This window comes from Lithobates pipiens, unplaced genomic scaffold (assembly GCF_037356315.1).
Source record: "Lithobates pipiens isolate NorthernLeopardFrog02 unplaced genomic scaffold, aLitPip1_a1.2 Scaffold_19, whole genome shotgun sequence".
Classification (NCBI taxonomy): domain Eukaryota; kingdom Metazoa; phylum Chordata; class Amphibia; order Anura; family Ranidae; genus Lithobates; species Lithobates pipiens.
In genome coordinates this window covers 180,376,557-180,398,869 of record NW_027507764.1, presented here as the reverse complement: position 1 = coordinate 180,398,869, position 22,313 = coordinate 180,376,557, and the positions used below count along the sequence as shown (strand labels likewise).

At 42.7% G+C, this 22,313-nt stretch overlaps 1 protein-coding gene across 1 annotated transcript in view; it reads left to right on the top strand.

The window, feature by feature from the left end:
• Positions 1-1,969: 1,969 nt before the first annotated feature.
• Positions 1,970-22,313, top strand: part of BFSP2 (beaded filament structural protein 2) — a 63,619-nt gene continuing 43,275 nt past the window's right edge. The window contains exon 1 of the mRNA XM_077491523.1: positions 1,970-2,495. Within this exon, the coding sequence (XP_077347649.1) occupies positions 2,040-2,495 (456 nt within the window). The 5' untranslated portion in view covers positions 1,970-2,039. The remainder of the gene's footprint in view (positions 2,496-22,313) is intronic.

Sequence of the window (22,313 nt, the reverse complement as noted above, 5' to 3'; positions counted from 1 at the left end):
CGGTGTGCCTTAGTTTATTTATTTACTGAAACACTTTCTTAATTACATTTTTAAAATGTAGGAACGCAATTTGCAGCAATGAAGAACGTGACAAGTCCAAGGAATATAATGTTGTTGATATTTACAAAATATTTACTTATAGTCATTTTGAATAAAAATGCTTGGCCTACAGCCACGCCATCCTGAATATGCCTGATCTCATCTGATCATGGAGGCTATGCAGGGTTGGGTCTGGCTAGTACTTGGATGGGAGGCATTGGGGGTAAGATCTTGGTGATTCATAGTATTATCTTTCATTACTATTTAATTTTATCATTTTAGTTTTGAGTTTATGAGCGCTGCATCTGTTATATACCAGTAATTTCAAATAAACAACAAAAAAAATACTAGTTTAAGTAACCTAAAATGAATTCGACCCAACCTAGCCTAAAAAAAACAAATGGTAATTTTATTTTATTTTCATTTGAAAGTTGTTTGGAGGTTACATGGAAAAAGAGTTTAGTCAGCTTCATATGGACACTAAAGAAGAATATTCAGTACTTCTATGGGAAGCTAAACAAATCAATAGACACCGGTGGCCCAAGCACTGCATTTAAACCAACATGCCACAGACTGCCATCCACATGTATCCTGAGCCATGTAGCTCAGTATACTCTATCAGGCATTTTCTAGGTCCTTGAGGAAGGCAGCAGCCAACCTAGAGCTTTCACAGGCCAACTTGTTAGTACTATCATGGTAAAAGATGTATGGTATGGAAGAGATTGGAGCAGAGTAATGCCTAGTACACACTACTAGTTTTTATTTTATTTTTTATCAAAAAAATGGACAGCTCAGGTTAGAGCTGTTGTACTAACAATCCAAGGTTAGTACAACAATCTCCCCTGCTGAGCTATTGTATATTGACAGGGAGACTGCTCCCCGCCAGAACACTCTGATCATTGGCTGAGAGCGCTGATCAGGAGCCGATCGTCAGACTACTTTTGGTCATGAGCCTTTGACAGAAGCCGGCTGAACGGCTGCCGTACACATGGGCTAAATTTTGACCAGTTTCCATTTAACCAACCGACATTCGGCCTGTGTGTACTAGGCTTAATTACTAAAGGAAACTTGTACCATGAGAATACGCAGGCTGCCATTGCTAACTTTTCCCTCTGAAAATGCTTATTGCCTGGCAGTCAGTTCTATACTTTGAGTCACTGATCGGGAAGAGTACGGTATACAGATCAGGAGTTCTGACTGCATTTTGAGCTTTAAATCTACATATGTTTTCTGGGTCGGTGACTTAAATTACTGAAGCCAAAGACAGCTAGGCAAATACTGATCTTATAAGAAGGTCAGCAATGACAGCTTTCATATTTATCTCAGTACGTGTTTATTTTTATTTTTTAAATACTAAAACATTTTTATTGAAAAAAATCAAGTATATTACGCCTTCTGCACCTTTTTTTCTGCACAATACTCTTACTAAACAAACAGAAAAGTATCTTGTTTTTCTTATGTCTTAACCCCCTACCTGCTTATCGGTAACAAAGGAAATATCTGTTGATTGGCTTGGCTAGCTCCTGTTGTTGATTTGCAATTGTATATGAATATGGTCAGCTTCAATGAAACATGCAAAAAAAATTAAAAATTATTTAAAGTGCTTCGGAACAGTATAAAGTAGGGAGTGAAAACCTGCTTTGGTGCTGGAACATTTGTAAGAGTTTTGACACACCTATATGTTAATGATTTGATAAGCCTGTTTTTTCATTGTTCATACAGACTGTCAGGTATAAATTGTGTCTAATGACTGTTTTCCATTGGCCATTTATTTACAGCACACAGATTATTCCTGAAATGAACTGCTGAGCCAGTGGATGCTTTTGAACAATGACACAGAATTCTCCATTGCAAATAGTGCAAACACCACATTCTAGAAATGCATATGACAAAATGTAATCCCAAAAATGCAAAAAAAAAAAAAAAAAACAATGTAACGTGGAGAAGGGAATCCAGAGTTTCACAGAGCAGGGACAGTGTGGTGCGATCTCCCTGCAGCAATGCCCTTACCAAGGCGTAGATCATCTATCTTGGGGCAACAGCCCCCTTTGTCTTCCGCAGACTGCTCTGGGGTTACCAACCGTAGGGTCAGCATCGGCAGTGCCACCAACTTACCCAGGCCTCCTGGGGTGTATGTAGGAAGTGTACCAACTGGGGGTGTAAGTAGCCTTGGTACTCGAGTATCTAGGCGGGCTCTTGGCATCAGCAGTGTTTTTATGCAGGGATTGCGTAGCTCTGGTCCACCTGTTCCTGTATCTCAAGGTTTGGAGAGAGGAAGAGCTCCCAGTTTTGAATCTTTGAATGGTTGCCTGGTGGAGTATATAGATAAAGTAAGAGCCTTAGAACAGGTGAACTGTGAGCTTGAAGAACATATCAGGGTATATCTGGACAAAAAGGCATCGACTGTGAGCAGTTGGGGCTCACTTAGAGAGAACTGGGAAAATATATATCATCAGGTAAGTGATCTGCTATTTCTTTGATATGATTTTTGTAATTCTGTAAGAGTAACAGACATTTACTGTGTTTTCTGGGCATGTAAATACTTGTTATACATTTTTACTACATAAATATATATAATAATATATTTGCATTCACATTTTTGGGGACCCTCTTATTTTATAAGAAATACTTAATTACAACATAGAATAGTTATTTTGCAGCACAACAGACCCTCGTGGAATGAATGTCCTACTTGCATCAATATAATAATTCTGTTAACAGAGAATTAATATATTATTATTATATATTTTATTATTATTATTAGTCAAAGGGTTGTTATTATTATTATTATTATTATTAATAATAATGTTTTCCATTAAACTAACTGTAGTGTTTAAAAAGGGGGGGTTTAAATGTTGTTACTTAAGTTCTGATGTTCTTACTGATACTGACTGATATCTAATATTATATAGTGAAGTTGATTATTTCAATTTGGAATCACTTAGCCTCCCCATTCATAGATAGTAGTTAATCACTATTTAACTTAAAGTGGTTGTAAACCCTTACAAACCACTTTGACCTACAGGTAAGCCTAGATTAAGGCTTACCTGTAGGTCCAAGAAATATCTCCTAAACCTATACGGTTTAGGAGATATTTGCCCGAAGACAGGCACAGCTGTCTACGGCGCATGCGCCGTAGACAGCGGCGCGCAGGCGCACTGAGCGCGGCATTTCCAACAATGGAGCTGCCGCGCGTGTCGGCTCCCGTGCGCATGTGCGGGAGTGACGTCATCACGGCTCCGCCGAATGACAGCGGCGGAGCTGCGAGACCCCACCGAAAAGATGGATGTGCCGGACTACAGGGGACAGCGGTGACATCGCTGGCTCCTGTGTCAGGTAAGTGACACATAATGGACTACTATGCGATGCATAGTAGTCCATTATGCTTTGCCTTTGCAGGGAATGAAAGAGGAAGTAAACCCATCAGGGTTTACTTCCTCTTTAAAGTGACACCAAACAAAATCTGTATTCACCAAAAACATGTTTATACACATCCACTACTTAATGGCCCTGTAATCTATTTTTTATGAAATTGTTTCATGCTGTGTTTTTTCCTTCCCTTGTTGCGTCCTCCATGAACTCCCAAACCTCTGCTTTTCCTTCCTTCTTCCATTTGTCTGGAACAAGTAGTGCACATTAGTTGTGGTCATGTGCAGTGCTCTATGCATACTACAAATCCCATAGCCTATAGTCCTTAGTCATTCTTGGGAGTAAGAGAAGGTGTCTATGTTCCTACATACAGAGGGACCATGAAGATTAAACATAAGCACCCTTTAACACGGCATTGGATCACAGCAGCAAAAAAACTTGTATCTGGAGATTTGGGAGATATTATTTTTTTATTTATTTTTTTAAACCAGAGTTTAGTTTACCTTTAAGTAAAAAGTATGTTTAACTTGTTCCTGCTGGTCACACACATATATGTGGCGGCTGGGAAAGTTAACTTTAATACTGAGCTGCAGCACCCATCTGTCCATGGAGAACAGCTTGTCTGTTTCATCACAGTAACAACGCTGTTATGACTAGCTCATATCACCCAACTGTCCCTGATTTTGAGGGACTGTCCCTGATTTGGAAAAAAGTCCCTCTGTCCTTCTTATGCGTCACTCATTTTGGTCTGATGTATATACCTGTATCATTAAATACACTATTTATCTACCAAAAAAGGTTTCATAGTGTTAAACCTTTTCCAAATTCTAAATTGTTGCATTTGTACATTTCAATAGCCAAGGAATGGTAGTGGAATAGTAGTGGTTAAAAAAAAAAATCACTTGTGGGTTTAACCAATCATTTTTGCATATAAATTCTCCTTGTAAGGGGGCGTGGCAGGGGGTGTGTTCTATGAATACATACTTTTGTTTATAAGGGTCCCTCATTCCCATCTCAGAAAGTTGGGAGGTATGCTAGCTCAACATGCATACTTGCAACCTGGAGCTTCTGAACATGTAACCGATGTGACAACCAATCAAAGCAGACACACATTCAAATAAGTCTGCCCCCCCCCCCTTCCCCCCTTAAAGGGCAGCAGCAAGGGGTTAAAGGAATTTCTGCTAATGTATTTGAAACACTATAAACGGACTAACGCTAGTCACACACCCAATATTGGGAAATCTCTTGTGCAGGGGTGGATCTGATTTGATATGATTAAGTGGATTGTTTGGGTAGCTCCTCAAAATAATTAATGCTGTTTTTCATTAATTTTAAAGTGTGTATGTGAGAAATGCTCTATTCAATGAAGGTTTTCATTGTCTTCTGTGGTAAACTGTGCTATGCACGGCTCACAATAAAAGACAGATTGATATTTCTGTACTAAGTACTAGAAGAGCTTTAAAGAAAATGAAGTCACATATAAACTCTGGGCTGCTTGTATGTAATTTGTTAAATCACAAGATGGCAGCAGACATGCACATAAAGCTTTCTCTTCCCCTGAGAGGCATGCCATTCTATCTAAAACAATTGGTCTTTTTTTTTTCTAAGTCAGTGCACCCAGAGTGCAAAAAATGAGCCTTACCCTGCTAATATTTTCTTCCAGCTGAGTTGCTCTCTAATATAATATAAAAGTAGGTTTAGGTTAATCCCATCCACATTTAAGTAAGTATTTCAAGACAATAGAACCAGGTTACATAAGGTGTCCCCATCACAGCCCCCCTTACATCAAATGTCGCCACTACAACCCCCTTACACCAGATGTGCAATCACAGCACCCCGTTACATAAGATGTCGCCACCACAGCCCTCTTACATCAGATGTTGGAACCACAGCACCCCTTACATCAGATGTGCAGTCACAGCACCCCTTACATCCATCAGATATACAACTACAGCCCCTTACATCAGATGTGCAACCACAGCACCCCTTACACCAGATGTGCACCCACAGCACCCCTTACACCAGATGTGCATCCAATGCACCCCTTACATCAGATGCGCAACCACAGCCCCCTGTACACCAGATGTGCAACCACGGCACCCCTTACACCAGATGTGCAACCACGGCACCCCTTACATCAGATGTGCAAACACAGCACCCCTTACATCAGATGTGCAACCACAGCCCCCTTACACCAGATGTGCACCCACAGCCCCCTTACATCAGATGTGCAATCACAGCCTCCTTACATCAGATGGTCAACTACAGCACCCCTTACACCAGATGTTCAACCACAGCTCCCTTACATCAGATTTGTAACCACACTACCCCTTACATCAGATGTGTAACCACAGTACCCCTTACACCACATGTGCAACCACAGCACCCCTTACATCAGATGTGCAACCACAGCCCCCTTACACCAGATGTGCAACCACAGCCCCCTTACATCAGATTTGCAACCACAGCCCCCCTTACATCAGATGTGCAACCACAGCACCCCTTACATTAGATGTGCAACCACAGCACCCCTTACACCAGATGTGCAACCACAGCACCCCTTACACCAGATGTGCGACCACAGCACCCCTTACATCAGATGTGTGACCACAGCCCCCTGTACACCAGATGTGCAACCACAGCACCCCTTACATCAGATGTGCAACCACAGCCCCCCTTACACCAGATGTGCAACCACAGCACGCCTAACACCAGATATGCAACCACAGCACCCCTTACACCAGATGTGCAACCACAGCATGCCTAACACCAGATAGGCAACCACAGCACCCCTTACATCAGATGTGTAACCACAGCACCCCTTACACCAGATGTGCAACCACAGCACCCCTTACATCAGATGTGCAACCACAGCACCCCTTACATTAGATGTGAAACCACACTACCCCTTACATCAGATGTATAACCACAGCACCCCTTACACCAGATGTGCAACCACAGTACCCCTTACATCAGATGTGCAACCACAGCACCACTTACACCAGATGTGCAACCACAGCCCCCTTACACCAGATGTGCAACCACAGCCCCCTTACATCAGATGTGCAACCACAGCCCCCCTTACATAATATGTCCAACCATAGAACTCTTACATCAGATATACAACCACAGCACCCATTACATTAGATGTGAAACCACAGCACCCCTTTCCCCCTGTATTTACTAATCGTGAACTGCAAAGAAGTTACTGGTTTCTCTTTCAGTCTCTATTGCCACCTACAGGCTGGAGGGAGGAGATCCCATAATCCTCTCTTTAGCTATGAGCCACAATCCGGTCTGAATAACGTGTCCGGTTTTCAGGGGAACTCAAAACTGGACACATGATTCAAAACCTAGGCTGTATGGGTGAAACCCATACAGGTGGCAAGCCTAAAGCAGCTACATAGCGTATTCTTTGCACTCGACCTTACAAGGCTTCTGTCAGGGACTTTAGTTAAAGAATGAAGCCAGAGCACCCCTGAGACAGAGATGCAAGCAAGGCACAAAGTAGCATGGTGATGGCATCTAGCTGGTGCTCAATATTTGGGGGGGGGGGGGCAATGACGAGGTGATGCTGGATCCAGGGTACGGCTCCTGGAAGCTGGTGGAGGCTATGGCTGCCCCTCCACCTACTGCAGCTTGCCGAGGGAAGAGCCGGGGCTGTTGCTTCTGCTTCTGGCTGAACAGAAAACAGGTCCTGAAACCCGTTTAGCTGAGAGTCCTTAGACTTCCTGATTGGCCAGGAGGAGAAGCAGGAAGACAATAGCAAATATTAATTTGCTATTGTCACACAACTGGGTGGGCTCAGGGCGCAGTGCTCTGAGCCCCGAGCCCACCCTTTTTTGAAGCCAATTAGAGCCTCAGGCTCTAATCATGTGTTTAAAAAAAAAAAACCCACATTGAAATCCATGTGTCCAGCGCCCTGCAGGAAGATTAGGGGTCAGGTGCATGGATTAGGGGGGTTCCTAATGAAGCGGTACCCAGTAGTGGTGGAGACACACCAGGAGGAAACTGGTTGACAGTCTGCAGATAAGCGCAGGGTGGCACCTGGGAGATGGACCTTGGATGCATGGTATGGAGAGTGTGAAGAAGTCCCAGCAGAGGCAAGTGCCTGTACCCGTCAGGATCATAAATGTTGTCAGGAGGCAAGCCAAGGTCAGCACGGATGGACAGCAGGAACAAAGTCAGTAGCCAGGCTAGGGTCATACATGGAGAAGTGAGAGGAAGCATTGTCAAGCAGCTGGCCAAGATCAGGAATAAAAGAGACCTTGTTCAGGAGCAAGCCAGGTCAGCAACAGAAGCACAGATAACATGCATGCAGAAACACAGGTCACGGGGGAATCGAAGATCATACAACGATTTCAGACATTAGTCCTTCCTCTAAATAGGGCATTTGGTGCCATTCCTGAGATTGGGCATGAGCAGAGGTGCACGTTGACATGCACATAACATGAGTCCACATGCAGAAGCGCCAATGTGTAAGTGCACCCTGATTGCAAGCAAGAGTTACTCATCTATGTGCTGGGGCATGCTCACAACTGTTAGCTTCCTGACACTACTGTACCTAATACATTCCTTTCCCACTTTTCTTAGCAGAGGAGGTCTCACCTGAGAGGCATTCAGACCTTAATTAGAGCAGGACAGACAATGATCCATGCTGAGCATCTATCTTCTCTCATTCAGACCCACGATCAGGATTTGGCAGAGGAGAGTCTTCCAGCCCCAGATTCTTTTCTTCTAAGATAACAAGTGAATACATTTTGTGAGCCACACAGGAAGATAATGCTGGAATAAGTGAAAAGTTTTGTCACAAGAAAGGCAGAGGGAGATTAGGGAAGTAAACAAGTGGCTGAGGAGCTGGTATAGTAAGGAGGAGTTTGGGTTCCTGGAGGAATGGGCCGACTTCTCAGTTGGTCACCAGTACTATAGAAGGGACGGACTGCACCTAAATGAGGAGGGTGCAGATGTGTTGGGAGTAAAGATGGCTAAAAAGTTAGAGGGCTTTTTAAACTAGGTGACGGGGGGAGGGTCCAGAGGTAGAGATAATCAGCACAAAACATAGTCGAGGGTAGTATTGGGGCATTAGTGGTAGGTTGAATAAAGAACATAAACCCAAGGTAAGTATAGTAACAAGTCCTAGTTGCAATCTCGGAAAAAAAAACAATAAGAGGCTAGTATGCGACCGGTCTAAACTACGTGGCAAGATGGATGAACTAGAGATACTGTTGTACGAGGAGGATTTGGATTTTGTGGGAATTTCAGAGACTTGGTTTAAAAGCTCTCATGATTGTCTGGCAACCATTCAAGGGTATACCCTTTATCGCAGGGATAGAGCTGGTAAAAAAGGGGGAGGGGTATGCCTGTAAATCAAGAATAATGTGAATGTGAGAAATGGCATCACTAAGGGAGCTAGGTAGGAGGAGGAATCCTTATGGGTAGAGCTCCAAAGGGATGAAGCTAAGGAGAAAATAATACTGGGAGTATGCTATAGGCCCCTTTACCTGAGGGAGGAGGGGGTGGCGGACCTCCTATCACAATTTGGATGCAGCAAGTATAAGACGTGTTATCATAATGGGGGATTTTAATTATCCAGACATAGACTGGGCGAAGGGAACCACACATTCGTCTAAGGCCTGCCAGTTCCTAAATGTCTTGCAAGGCAATTTCATGGGTCAGATGGTAGACGCACCAACTAGAAATAAAGTGTTACTAGATCTACTGATTACCAACAATACAGACCTGATCACGGATGTGGATATACGGGGCAATTTAGGAAACAGTGATCACAGGTCAATTGGCTTCAGTATAAATCACACAAATGGGAAACATAAGGGCAATACAAAGACACTGAATTTCAAAAAGCCAACTTCCATAAGCTAAAATCCTTGCTAGAAGATATAAATTGGGATAAAATCTTTAGAACAAAGAACAAGAGGAGAGATGGGTTTGCATAAAGAGCAGATTAAATAAGGGTATTAGCCAGCGCATCCCATTGGGCAATAAATTTAAAAGAGCGAACAAAAGTCCTGGATGGCTTAACGTCAATATAAAATGCATATAAAAGAAAAACAAAAGGCCTTCAAAAAATACAAGGTCGAGGGATCATCATCTGCATTCAAACATTATAAAGAATGCAACAAGAAATGTAAGGGTGCAATTAGGGTGGCTAAGATAGAACACGAAAGACACATAGCGAGGAGAGCAAAAACAATCCAAAGAAATTCTTTAAGTATGTAAACAGTAAAAAAGGGAGGACAGACCATATTGGCCTCATAAAGAATGAGGAAGGACATCTGGTTACAAAGGATGGGGAGATGGAGAAGGTATTGATCTTATTCTTCTCCTCAGTCTTTATGTGGGAATCGGGGGGTTTCAGTAACCAAAACTGCAGTGTTTATCCTCATGACATATCACAGGATGCACCCTCATGGCTAACAGAGGACAGAATTAGAATTAGACTTGAGAAACTTAACATTAACAAATCACCAGGACCAAATGGCTTGCATCCGAGGGTACTTAGGGAACTCAGTCAAGTAATTGCCAGACCATTGTTCCTAATTTTTACTGACAGTCTACTGACTGGAATGGTACCAGCGGATTGGAGAAAAGCCAATGTAGCACTAATATTTAAAAAAGATTCAAAATGCATCCCTGGGTATTATAGATCAGTTAGCATAACATCAATAGTATGCAAGCTCTTGAAGGGGATGATAAGGGGCTATATACAAGATTTTAGTAATGAAAACTGTATCATTAGTAGTAATCAGCATGGATTCATGAAGAATCGTTCTTGCCAAACCAATCTATTAACCTTCTATGAGGAGGTAAGTTGCCATCTAGATAAAGGAAGGCCCGTAGACATGGTGTATTTGGATTTTGCAAAAGCATTTGACATAAACGTTTACTGTACAAAATAAGGTCCATTGGCATGAACCATAGGGTGAGTACATGGATTGAAAACTGGCTGCAAAGGGCGAGTTCAGAGGGTGGTGATAAATGGGGAATACTCAAAATGGTCATGGGTGGGTACTGTAGTGGGGTCCCTCAGGGTTCTGTGCTGGGACCAATCCTATTTAATTTGTTCATAAATGGCCTGGAGGATGGAGTAAACAGTTCCATCTCTGTATTTGCAGACAATACTAAGCTAAGCAGGACAACAACTTATGCGTAGGATGTAGAAAACTTGCAAGGAGATCTAAACAAATTAATGGGGCGGGCAACTACATGGCAAGGATGGGGAATTCCCTTCCACAGGTGGTGGGGGCATTGCGTTTCAAAAAACGATTCGATGAGTACCTGATCGACTGCAACATGGGATATACAATGTAATACTGACATATAATCACACACATAGGTTGGACTTGATGGACTTGTGTGTTTTTTTTTAACCTCACCTACTATGTAACAATTAACCATGTGCTTTAGGGACATCTACCCTTTACCATGCCTGCCAAGGAACACTTTGCATGCTACACATTTTTAGCCCACAAAAATCTACCCCTACCAAAGAAGGGCTACTTGGTTGTGTTTATCCACTAGGCAAAAAATTCCCAGTCATCCCTTTGCTACCCATCTACAATATTGGCCCCTTCTCCACTCCACCTTGCACTGGCCTAAAAGTTCACAAACTCCCAAGCCAACCCCCTCTTTATAAAAGTACAGCCTCCTTTTTCCTACATGCCAATCCATTTGCCTATCAACATCACTGATGATGCCATGATTTGTCCTGCTAGGATTTGGTGAAGCAATAGGTGAGAATGCCTCATCACCAGTGTATGCAATGTTTACATACGCTACATCTGCTGGCTTTGAACAACCCAGAGCTCAGCAAACATCTGCAGATGACCACAGCTTGAGAACCGCTTACCTAAAAAATAGACAAGATCCATTTTAGGACGAAGGGTGTAAAACATCTAACAATATACTGTATTTCTTCACAAATGTCTCACTTAAAATCCAGAACACAGTAACTTGTGTAAAAAAAATTAATCTTGTAACAGTATGATGAAGCCATCATATATACAAACTAATGAATGTGATGATTATATGACCTTAAAGAACCCGCCACAGTTTTGTTAGCGAACCACTACTTTTTTTTACAAATAACCAGCACTACTGAAGAAGAAGAAGCACAAGTTAAGTGTGAAACACGTCACCTCCTGGCTGTGTCCAGTGTCCTGGTGGCAGTCTTTGTACAAGTTATGCAATAAATCAACATTGGATTTATGGTGGTATGCAGCTACATCTTTCTTTTCTCTGCATCTATGGTGGGGAGCCAGAGCTAGCACCCAGCCTTCTCAATCCCACTTTATTCCTATCACCTGGAGCAGCGTTACTCTTTTTGGATCACTACGTTTACTTATATTAAGATAAACCATTGTAATTAAGCAGAATCATAGTGTAGCTGCAATTAGTCATAAGATATTTCCCCAGTGTGATTGGGACACCACCATCACACTCTTCACCCTATCCAAGCTTATTTTTTTCTCTACAAATGCAATAATAATGTGGCAAATTTTAAATGGCAATACCATGGATCCACCTACCTGGGCCTTGGACTAGTGCAAAGATCAACCCTACATCATTTACTCCTATGTCTAACATGTACAAAGGATATCAATTGTAAATGTGTTTTATTAATGAAGTCTAGTATAATGTTTTATAATAATTACATTAATAATTGTGGTTACAAAAACTGCTTTTCAATAAAGAATTAGGTACATGGCAGTCATGCCAAAATCACTATACAGAAAATTACATTAAAAGATGTAAAACTATTATTTATCTTGTAAAGGTGTTAAATTAATACATCAATTATGTAAAGCATAGGGTACCAACAGGCTGGTTCATTAAAACTGTACTAGGAACAAAGCATGCAATGCAAAGTTCAGTAGCCATAGCAACCAATCAGGATCCATTTTGTTTTAGTGTAACCTCAGCAAAGTTACTTCTGATAAGTTGCTATGGGCTACTAATTAGTGGTAGGAAGAAATGCAAATGGTTTTCTCTACAAATAGAAACAAATGTAAGCTATCAGCTGTGAGTAACAGGTTCTCCTGCTGCAAGTCGTTCATCAATGAAAGTCCAAATGCTCTGCCTTTGAGCTCTTGAAAAGGAGCTCTTTGTAAACTGGAAAAAATCAAAACAGAGAGAACTGGCTAGTGTAGCTTTATTCTTTTAATGAAAATAAACAAAAGTAATGCACTCAAACATTAAAATCCTTGTGCAGTATGAGTACGATGAAGGCACCATATAAACTGGAATCACTGTGATGGGCATTTGATTGAGAGAGATCCAGTCTGTGGGGCACATACCAGCACTGGAGTGTACACCTCAGCCGATCTTCCACCTCTTGTAAAACACTTTTTAGGGATCACCTGGACAGTGTAGGGCAGGGGTGGCCAACCAGACAAAGACCAAGAGCCACATTTTTTACCAAGTTACCGCAAAGAGCCACATCATACGCATGGGCACACATGAACATCACCCCATCCCTTCCTCATACACACATACGTTTGCTCTCATCCAATGCGACACTAAAATACTCACAAGCTTGAAGATCAGAGTGCAACTTTGACTGAATAGACGTGTTAATGTCTGATATTCTGTGCTCAACAGTGTGGCGGGACAGTTGGAGGTCTGATACCATTCGTTTTAGTTTGTCGTTTTCAGGAGACAAGATTTCAACAATGTCACAGAGGCATTTTTTAATGAACTCCCCTTCATTGTATGGCTTTTTGGCCCGTGCAATGTTCCAAGCCAGTTGATACGATGCAAGCGTTACAGTCTCTGTGTGCTTTGTAAGTTTTTTGAAAAACTTTGCCTGCTTTTCTGTCTGACTTTTCAAAGTAACCAACTTGTGCTTGCGAAGTTCAGTCCCTTTTGGAAATTCCTGGTCGATGTTAGCATGGAGTGAGCTGAAGTGGCGCTGAAGGTTTGAAGCTTTGAAATGCGACAAGGACACCTGACATATAAGGCAGAATGGCTTTCCATTACGTTCAACAAAAAAATATAAACTCTCCCACTCTGTTAAAAACGTCCTGTGTTCTTCTTCATATTTTCGTTTTGCTGTGCATTTTTTCCCTGCCATTTTGCTCTTACTGAAAAACTGCCCACGTGTGCATTTGACGTAAATACAGAGCAAGGGGGCGGGGTAGTGAGAGTGAGGGGTGAGCGGAGGTGTGTATGAGAGCGGATGGCGAACGGCAGAGTTCTGGCCGAAAAAATTTGAAGCATGTTTTGCAATTCTGACGGACTTTCCGAATGAGCGGACTTGGCCACACACAATCACACCAAACTCCGACGGATTCGAACGTGATGACGTACGACTCGACTCGAATAAGAAAGTTCATAGCCAGGAGTAGCCAATAGCTGCACTAGCGTCGGTTTTAGTCCGTCGGAATAGCACACACACGAGCGAATTTCTCGGTAGGAACTGGGTCCGGCAGAGTTCTGGCCGAAAAATTTGAAGCATGTTTTGCAATTCTGACGGACTTTCCGAATGAGCGGACTTGGCCACACACAATCACACCAAACTCCGACGGATTCGAACATGATGACGTACGACTCGACTCGAATAAGGAAGTTCATAGCCAGTAGCGTAAGTAACGTAAGAGCCGCACGGAACCGGGCAAAGAGCCGCATGCGGCTCGGGAGCCGCGGGTTGGCCACCCCTGGTGTAGGGGATAGCCAGACATACTGAGGTAGAGTTACAGAGATGGGAAAGGCTCTGGAGAAGTCCTGGATGTGAGCATAGGAGGAAGAAACAAGGGAGCTAGAGAGCAGGAGGTCTTGGGAGGAGCAGAGAGGATGGTTGGGTGATATTTTGAGACACGAATTGTGATGTACTGTAGCTCAGGGCAGAGTTGTGAATGGCTTTGCATGTTATTGTTTTTTTTTTAAATATCTCTTTATTAGATTTTTTACATATCCATTATACATTTCACCATTTACATTCATCGCTCTCTTATGAGCTTTCATAAAATCCATTCATATTCATGTCCTCAAATACTATAAAATTGTACACATACATTTATACATTCATATCCCTCTTATCCCTCCCCCCCCCCCCCCTTTTGGTGTGGCTTGCCCTATCTCCATACTGTTTTATCCTGATGCCGTTATGGAATTTTCTATCCAACTTGCCCATACTCTCTCATATTTATCTCCATGTCCTCTACTCCAATATGTTTCCCTATATAGTGGTAGATTACTATTTACTAAATTTTTCCACTGTATTAACGTTGGGGCTTCCGCCTTCTTCCAATTCAGCACTATTGTCTTTCTAGCATAAAAAAAGCAACAGACCCACCTGTATTCTCCTTCCTATAGGGGTGATATTACTAGTTCTAATAGGCAGATATCTGCCTCTTGATTTAAAGAGACTGATGGTACTATAGTAATTACTTTCAAAACCTCCCTCCAGAATACCACTATCTTTGGACAAGACCAGAATATGTGGATGAAATTTCCTGGTAGCTATATAGAATTGAAAGTAGCTTTTTTTTGGTCTTTTTCCTTACCATTTGCTCTAATTCTGTTTCTATCAATTGTGGAATCCCCTTCGGGAACTGAGCCAATAAAGCATGGACCAACTGCATGTATCTAAAAGTGTAGTTCCCAGGTATATTCCAACATTTTCTTATTTCAGCAAATTAAATAATTCTCCCTTCGGGTACAACTTGTGATAGTTTTTTAATCTCAAATCTAGTCCATGCCCCTGGATCTTGGATGGAATCTAAACGTGGGAGCTCTGGATTTCTTCATAATGGAGTGTTTGGGGATAAACCCCGTCTCAAATGGTCTTCTTTTGCCATGGCTGCTCTCCATATTTTTACTGACGTAATCATCGAAGGCGTCAGATCTGACCTATATTTTAATCCACGAAACGGCAATGACTGTAGTGCCTCCCGCGACTGGACCACTGCGGCCTCTACCATCCTGGCAGAGTCAAATCCATCCGGTTTCAGCCATCTCCCTATCATCACCAGCTGTGTAGCCATATAATACTTATAAAGGTCTGGGAAAGCCAATTCCCCTTGTACTGCCGGGCGCATAAGTACGATTAGTTTAATTCTAGCTGGTTTACCTTTCCATTTGCATGTTATTGTTAGTATTTTTTTATTTTTACCATATATCTTTTACTTTGAGAAATTTTAAAAGATACTGTACAAAGAAATAAGGGGCAAGAATCATATCTTCAAACAGTGCATCAACAACAATAAAAGTAATCCAGCAACTTCCACAAGAATGTCTAGAGTTTTTAGGCCAAAAACAATGGTGAAAAATAATAAACAATGCACACAGTGTAGTGAGTTACAATGTCATAATACATCATAGATTGTATCTAGAGTGTTAAACAATAAAAGTGAGGATCCCTGAGATCTTAGAAGATATACACTATATTGACAAAAGTATTGGGATGCCTGCCTTTACACGCACAGAAACTTTAATGGTATCCCAGTCTTAGTCCATAGGGTTCAGTATTGAGTTGGCCCACCCTTTGCAGCTATAACACCTTCAACTCTTCTGGGAAGGCTGTCCACAAGATTTAGGAGTGTGTCTATGGGAATGTTTGACCATTCTGCCCAAAGCGCATTTGGGAGGTCAGGCACGGATGTTGGACAAGAAAGCTTGGCTTGCAGTCTTCACTCTAATTTATCCCCAAGGTGTTCTATTGGGTTGTGGTCAGGTCTCTGTGCAGGCCAGTCAAGTTCCTCCACCCCAAACTCACTCATCCACACTCTATTGTCAAAAGTATTGGACCACTTCTCCAATTCATTTGGTGGAGGGGTGATTATGGTGTGGGGTTGTTTTAGTTCCATTTTGGACAATTTCATACTCCCAACTTTGTGGGAACAGTTTGGGGATGGCCCCTTCCTGTTTCAACAGGACTGTGCACAGTGCACAAAGCAAGGTTCATAAAGACATGGATGATCGAGTTTGGGGGGGGGGGAGGAACTTGACTGGCCTGCCCAGAGTCCTGACCTCAACCCAATAGAACACCTTTGGAATGAATTAGAGCGGAGACTGCAAGCCAGGCCTTCTCGTCCAATATCAGTGCCTGACCTCACAAGTGCGCTTTTGGAAGAATGGTCAAACATTCAAACAACCTTACGGACCAAGACTAGGGTGCCATTAAAGTTTATGTGTGCATAAAGGCAGGCATCCCAATACTTTTGGCAGTATAGTGTATTTTAGTCATAAAAGGCATTTAGGTCCTGGATAAGGAGGTGAAAACATGAGTGAAAGGTAAGGTGAAATTAAGAGACTGGAACTCTCCTGTTGTCTGCCAGCCATAAAGTCCATTGGTCATGACAATTAGAAGTTGTGAGATGGGCTTTAGCATATGAGAATTCCAGGAGGGAATGGTCATTGGGAATATGAATAACACCTTATAGATGAGGTGGTTGTGAGGTTTTCAGTTGTCTCATAACAGTTGGTCTGGCAGCAATGAGGGCGCAAGTTATGAATGACTGTATATGATGAGACAAGGCCTGGACACCTACGCCTAGGACAGCCATGTACAATGTGAGAGTCATTTGTGTACAAGTTACCGATACAACCACCACCCAGAACCTGGTGAAGATAGGACAAAGCCACCATATTTTGGGTAGAGTTTCTGGCTGATCACAGTTGAGCCAGCGTTTTGTCAAATGATCTAGTAATATGGAGGTAAGCTGTAGGGAGTATAGTACCACCAATTTCCAGTGTGAGAGGCACTTACTGTAGAAACTTTTAGCGGGGCTCTGAGCGTAGAGTGCCATAGAGTAGCAGGGATGGTAAAGTTAAGGTGGTTCTTCCAGTAGGTCATAGATATTGATTTATTTTGTAGTGTGGTTGGAGGAATAGACGGTAAATGAATGAGAGTCCCTTTGTTTGAGAGTCTGATTTTTCATAGTGATGAATAAAGTCAACAAAAGAGAACTTTAGACCAGTCAATTTTGGAAAGGATATTTCTGACTCAGAGGTATTTAAAGAAGTCACATCTGGGAAGATCGTAGTTAAAACAAAGTTCAGAGAAAGTGATGAGTTTATCCCCTATAAAGAGGCCTCCAACATGTGGGATACCTGCTGTGACCCATTTTTTTTAGTAATAGGTCAGATGTGATGAGTTCCATCAATAAAAGTGGAAGTAGCCAAAGATGTTTGGGGATGCCTTTGTAGATCTGTGTGATGGTAGGCCAGATTTTTTATGGTTGCTGTAACAGAAATGAGATATGAGCACTTGGGCTCAAGATACAGGTGTAGGGTGGAGAGCAGCAGCTGCGGTGTTGTTTGGAGCACCATTTGTTCAATTTGCACCCAGGAAAGCACTGTTAGATTGGTCCAGGATAATGGTTCTATAGTAGGTTAGGATGCTAGGTGCATCCAAACTTGCCCATTTGGTTGGGGTGCAGAGCAAGGAGTTCCAAATTTGGGAGTATTTTTAATTGTATTGATTGGGCAATTGTAAGATAGTGGAGGGATTGACAAAGTGGGGTGCCTGACACTGAGCAGGTGGGAACATATTTTCTTCTAAAACTATACGTTTTCAGTCTAGTATTCAGATAATATAGAACTGATTTCCCTTAAACTATTTGCACTGCAAAGTTTTTTCTTGTTTTTATTAAGGTCTGGCAGCTGCCTTCATGATTGACTGAAAGGATAAGTTCACCTTTAGTAAGATGTTACATTGGTATTTAGGGTGTAACACTTGGCAAGTTGCAATACAGCACCCCCCCTCGCTCCCCTCACCCCTCCGTGACAATGCACAGGGGATCCTCTCCCTGCACCCAGTGTCACAGGAATCTGTGGATAATTAAACTGTAAGATCCATCTCCCACTCCGGTAGACAGCTTGTAGTTCTCAATTAACTGATGAAAGCTCTTGTAATTAATCCACACTTCCTACAGCTGATAAACTTTCTGCCCATGCAGATATATTGACAGAGAGCTGTTTGCTGTGTCTGCAGGAGCCTGCCATTGCAGACTCCCCTGTAAAAAAAATAAAAAAAATAAACACATTTTCCTGCAAAATCATGTGCATGTATTTTTTTATGGTAAACATAGCTTTGAAGGGAGGGATAGCCCATGTAGAGGGAGGCCAGTAAATAGAGAGTTGCAATAGACGAAGTGAGAGATAACTTGACCACAAACAGTTGGCCTATCCAAAGAAAATATAACTGTTAATTACATTTAATCAAATATGGGCACAACATATATCTCTCTCAGCCAGAATCCTGTGCCCCCCCCCCCCCCCATATATACAGAATCTCACAAAAGTGAGTACACCCTTCATATTTTTGTAAATATTTTATCATATCTTTTCATGTGACAACACTGAAGAAACTTGTACTTTTTTGTACTCCTCCTAAGGACCAGAATGGTTGAAGTCTTACCTTGGATAAAGTGTCCACGATTGAGGCCTAGGTGTTTGGCAAGCTGTGCCCCGGAAAACGCGCGGAGACGAGCTATGAATGCGGTGCCATGTCGAGTCATTACAGTGGAGAAATGTAATCAGCGGTCAGTACTGTTGATAATGGGATTTCTCTGTGGGCAGCTTGCAGCAGTTTCCCAAAATGCTGTGTGCAATCATCACAGGTATATGCTCTGCATTAACACCCTTGTGTGCTGCCTATGTGTGTGATCCTGCTATGATTCTATCACCTGTGCAGGTTGGATGTCTGTGCAGTTTCACACTATGAATGTATCATTGCCCTCCTTGTGGCCAGCCCTTGTGCAGCAGGTATGAGAGGGTGTGTTTAACCCATTTCTTTCCTCGCTTGCCTGGGCACTCCTTTTGTTTTAGTTTTTTAACCCTTCCCTTTCTACCCTATTTAGTTTTTTTGTGAGTCCTTCTAGGTCAGATTGACAATACATTGCATGAGATGATAAAGACCTCATTAGGTCACAACATCAAAATCCTTCTTCCAGACTTAGTCATCATAATTTACCATCAAGGTCCAGCCTTCATAGCAGAAGCTCTGAATCCTTCTCTAGGCACCACACCCACTGCCATGTCAGGTGCTCCAAGGAAGGATCCTGCTGGGGATGCGGGACTCAGGTCCCAGAGGGCAAGTCTCTATGTGAGCCATGCTATGCCCAGTCGGTTGGAGAAAGGGATGGTGATTTGCAACAAATGTAATCTCTTCTGAGGCTTGTGGTGCAAGAATCCCTTAAAGGGTGGGGTACAAGCCACACGCAATGTCCAACAGCCATTACGGCATGTTCTCCCACTAGGATGGCCATCCATCTATGAAGACCTCAGACAGTGAGGCAGAGGGAGATTGAGAGTCACTTTGCCCTTGTGACGCCTTTGGTGAAGGCAATGAAGAGGGCATTTACATGGATAGAACCTGTAGTCTCCTGCAAAGCAAGAGGAAGTTTGTTAAGCACCTCCAGAGAGAGCGTTCTAATTTCCCATTCCTAACAGAACTAAGGGACATCATTTTGGATGTGTGGATGCAGTATTCAAGAGTGTTTTCAGATGAAGCAGCCAAAGATCTGGTAGTTCAGGAGCCAGAGCGGGCATCAGTTTCCATGGTGAGGCTTCAATTGACATCATCCGCATAGTGATTATGCTCTCGTTAGTTGCGGCTAAGTGAGCAATATGGCTGTGGCCTTGGCTTGCTGTCCCTGCCTCTAGCAGGTGTGGTGTAAGATTCCTTTGATGACTTTTCATTTTTTGGCAACAAGCTGAATAGCACCATAACCCAGGTCAGAGTTGGCAAGTCAGGGGTTTCCCTCCGCAGCGGCGCCTGCTAGGCCAGAAGACGGCACAATCTAGAAGACAAAGTTCATAGCATGCAAGGGTTGCACGCTTTTACTGACCAGGTCAGGATTTTAGGAAGAACTCGTGAAGAGGCTAGATATTCCCTCAAACGTCTGCTAAAAAAAAAAACTTGACCTGGGGTATATGAGAAGCTGATTTTGTGACTCAGACTATTGGAACGTCAAATCGGTCATTTCAGAACACGCATGGTCCTTCAGATGTCATCCTCATCTCAGATTAATTTCCACAGATTTGCCTCACGCCGAGGTAAAGAAGCATATACTCTTGTATTACGTAAAGTCTCTGGTGTCACAAAGTGCTGCAGTGCCAGTCCCAGAATGGGACTGGCACTTTCAGGGCATGTACTTGCCCCTCTTTAAGGTCATGAAGAAGAATGGCTTGCAGAGGCCAGGTTATAGACCTCACGCACCTCAAACAATTTTCACCAAAAGGAGAAGTTCAAGACAGAGACATTGTCCGTTATTAATAGGGGGTCCAGCCAGGCGACAGGCTCATTTCCATAGACCTAAAGATGCTTACTTGCATGTGCCCATTGTAGAAGTCTTCTGTTTCTTCGGTTCACTGTAGATCAAGACCATCTCCAGCTCACTTGTCTACCATGCAAGCTTTCAACATTGCCCAGCATGCTTTTCATAGTCTTATTGGTTGATATAGTCTTCATTAAAACAAAGGGTATACGCCTGCATCATTACCTGAATAACCTTCTCCTACTATTCCAAGACAGAGGAAAGCTGCTGGAGCCCAGAGCTCAGTCTGTTCAATGCTTCTCAAATTCGTCTGGCTGCTGAATCTGGAAAAGAGCCCCCTGGAGCCCACCCAGTCTCTTGTTTACCTCAGGGCTAAGTTCAATATAATCAAGAGGACCATTGCTTTGCCTCTGGATACTGATGATCTGGAACAGAATACTTCTGGCCCTGTCTTCTTCCCACCTGCATGCCTTTTATTATCTAACATTATGGGCACTTGGTGTCTATGGATCCAATAGTCAAGTGGATGCTCTGTAGAATGAGTCCTTCCATCCATCGTTGATCCGTTCCCCTCCCTGTGCAACAAGAAGTTGGAGAAGTATTATACATGGGGCCGGTATCTCCAAGGCTTCAGGACAGATACCCTGACGGATCATTGGAAATGCAGTGGGACCTGTGTGTTTCTTCCAGTTCCAGCCATCTTTGGGTTTCTATGAAGACCCAGAACAGAAGTTGTGGTGGTAGAGGTAATGTTGCCTTATTGGCCAAATAGGCCATAGTCCCCCTTGCTAGCACAGCTCAGCTACCGAAACCCAGAGCCCCTTCTCCTCAGGCCAGACCGTCTGTCACTGGGTGCAATCCTACATCCATGTCCAACACAGTGGTGTCTGGTTCTTGAGATTGGGGGTCCTCAGCTGCTCCTCCAGAGTCATCTTCACTCTCATGAATATTAGGAGAGTAACCACAAGTTTATGGGAGAATCTGGTCAAAGTTTATGCAATACATGCTTGCTGCTGACGGATCATGTAATGATCCTGAAGTTCAAAATATTCTGGGCTTCCTCCTGTCAGATTTAAATCTTGTCCTATCGGTCAGCTCCCTCAGAGTGAATTTGCTAGTATACATCTGTCCAGCAATTCTTTAAGGGAACAACTAGGCTTAGACCTCAGAGTAAGCAGAGGCTTCCCAAATGGAACCTCCCTCCTGTTCTCTAATGGAATTCTCAGGAATTGGTGTTCTAGGGCTGTCTCCGTTTAAGACCTGCTGTCAAGGTCACATTTCTCGTGGCTTTCACATCGGCATAAAATGTCTCAGAAACTGAAGCATCAATCATGGAGAACCTTTCTTGATGTTCTTTTTAGAGTGAGTGGTGCTGTTACCTATGCTTGACTCAATTCCCAATGATACATTAGTCTTTCATAGGAACCAAGAAATTGACTCTCAGTTTGACTCTCAACAGTGCCTTTCCTTTTACAAAACAGTGATCAGACTTCTGTGCTACTATGAGTGACTTAGCAAGTGTAAAAAAAAAAAAAATAGATACCTGTGTCAAAGTGTACAGTATATGAGGTTGCTGCTTTACCCCAATAGTGTTCACACATTAACTATGTATAAGTTTGCCTCTTCTATGGTTCTAAGAATTTCTCAGATATTGTGAAGTTAAAT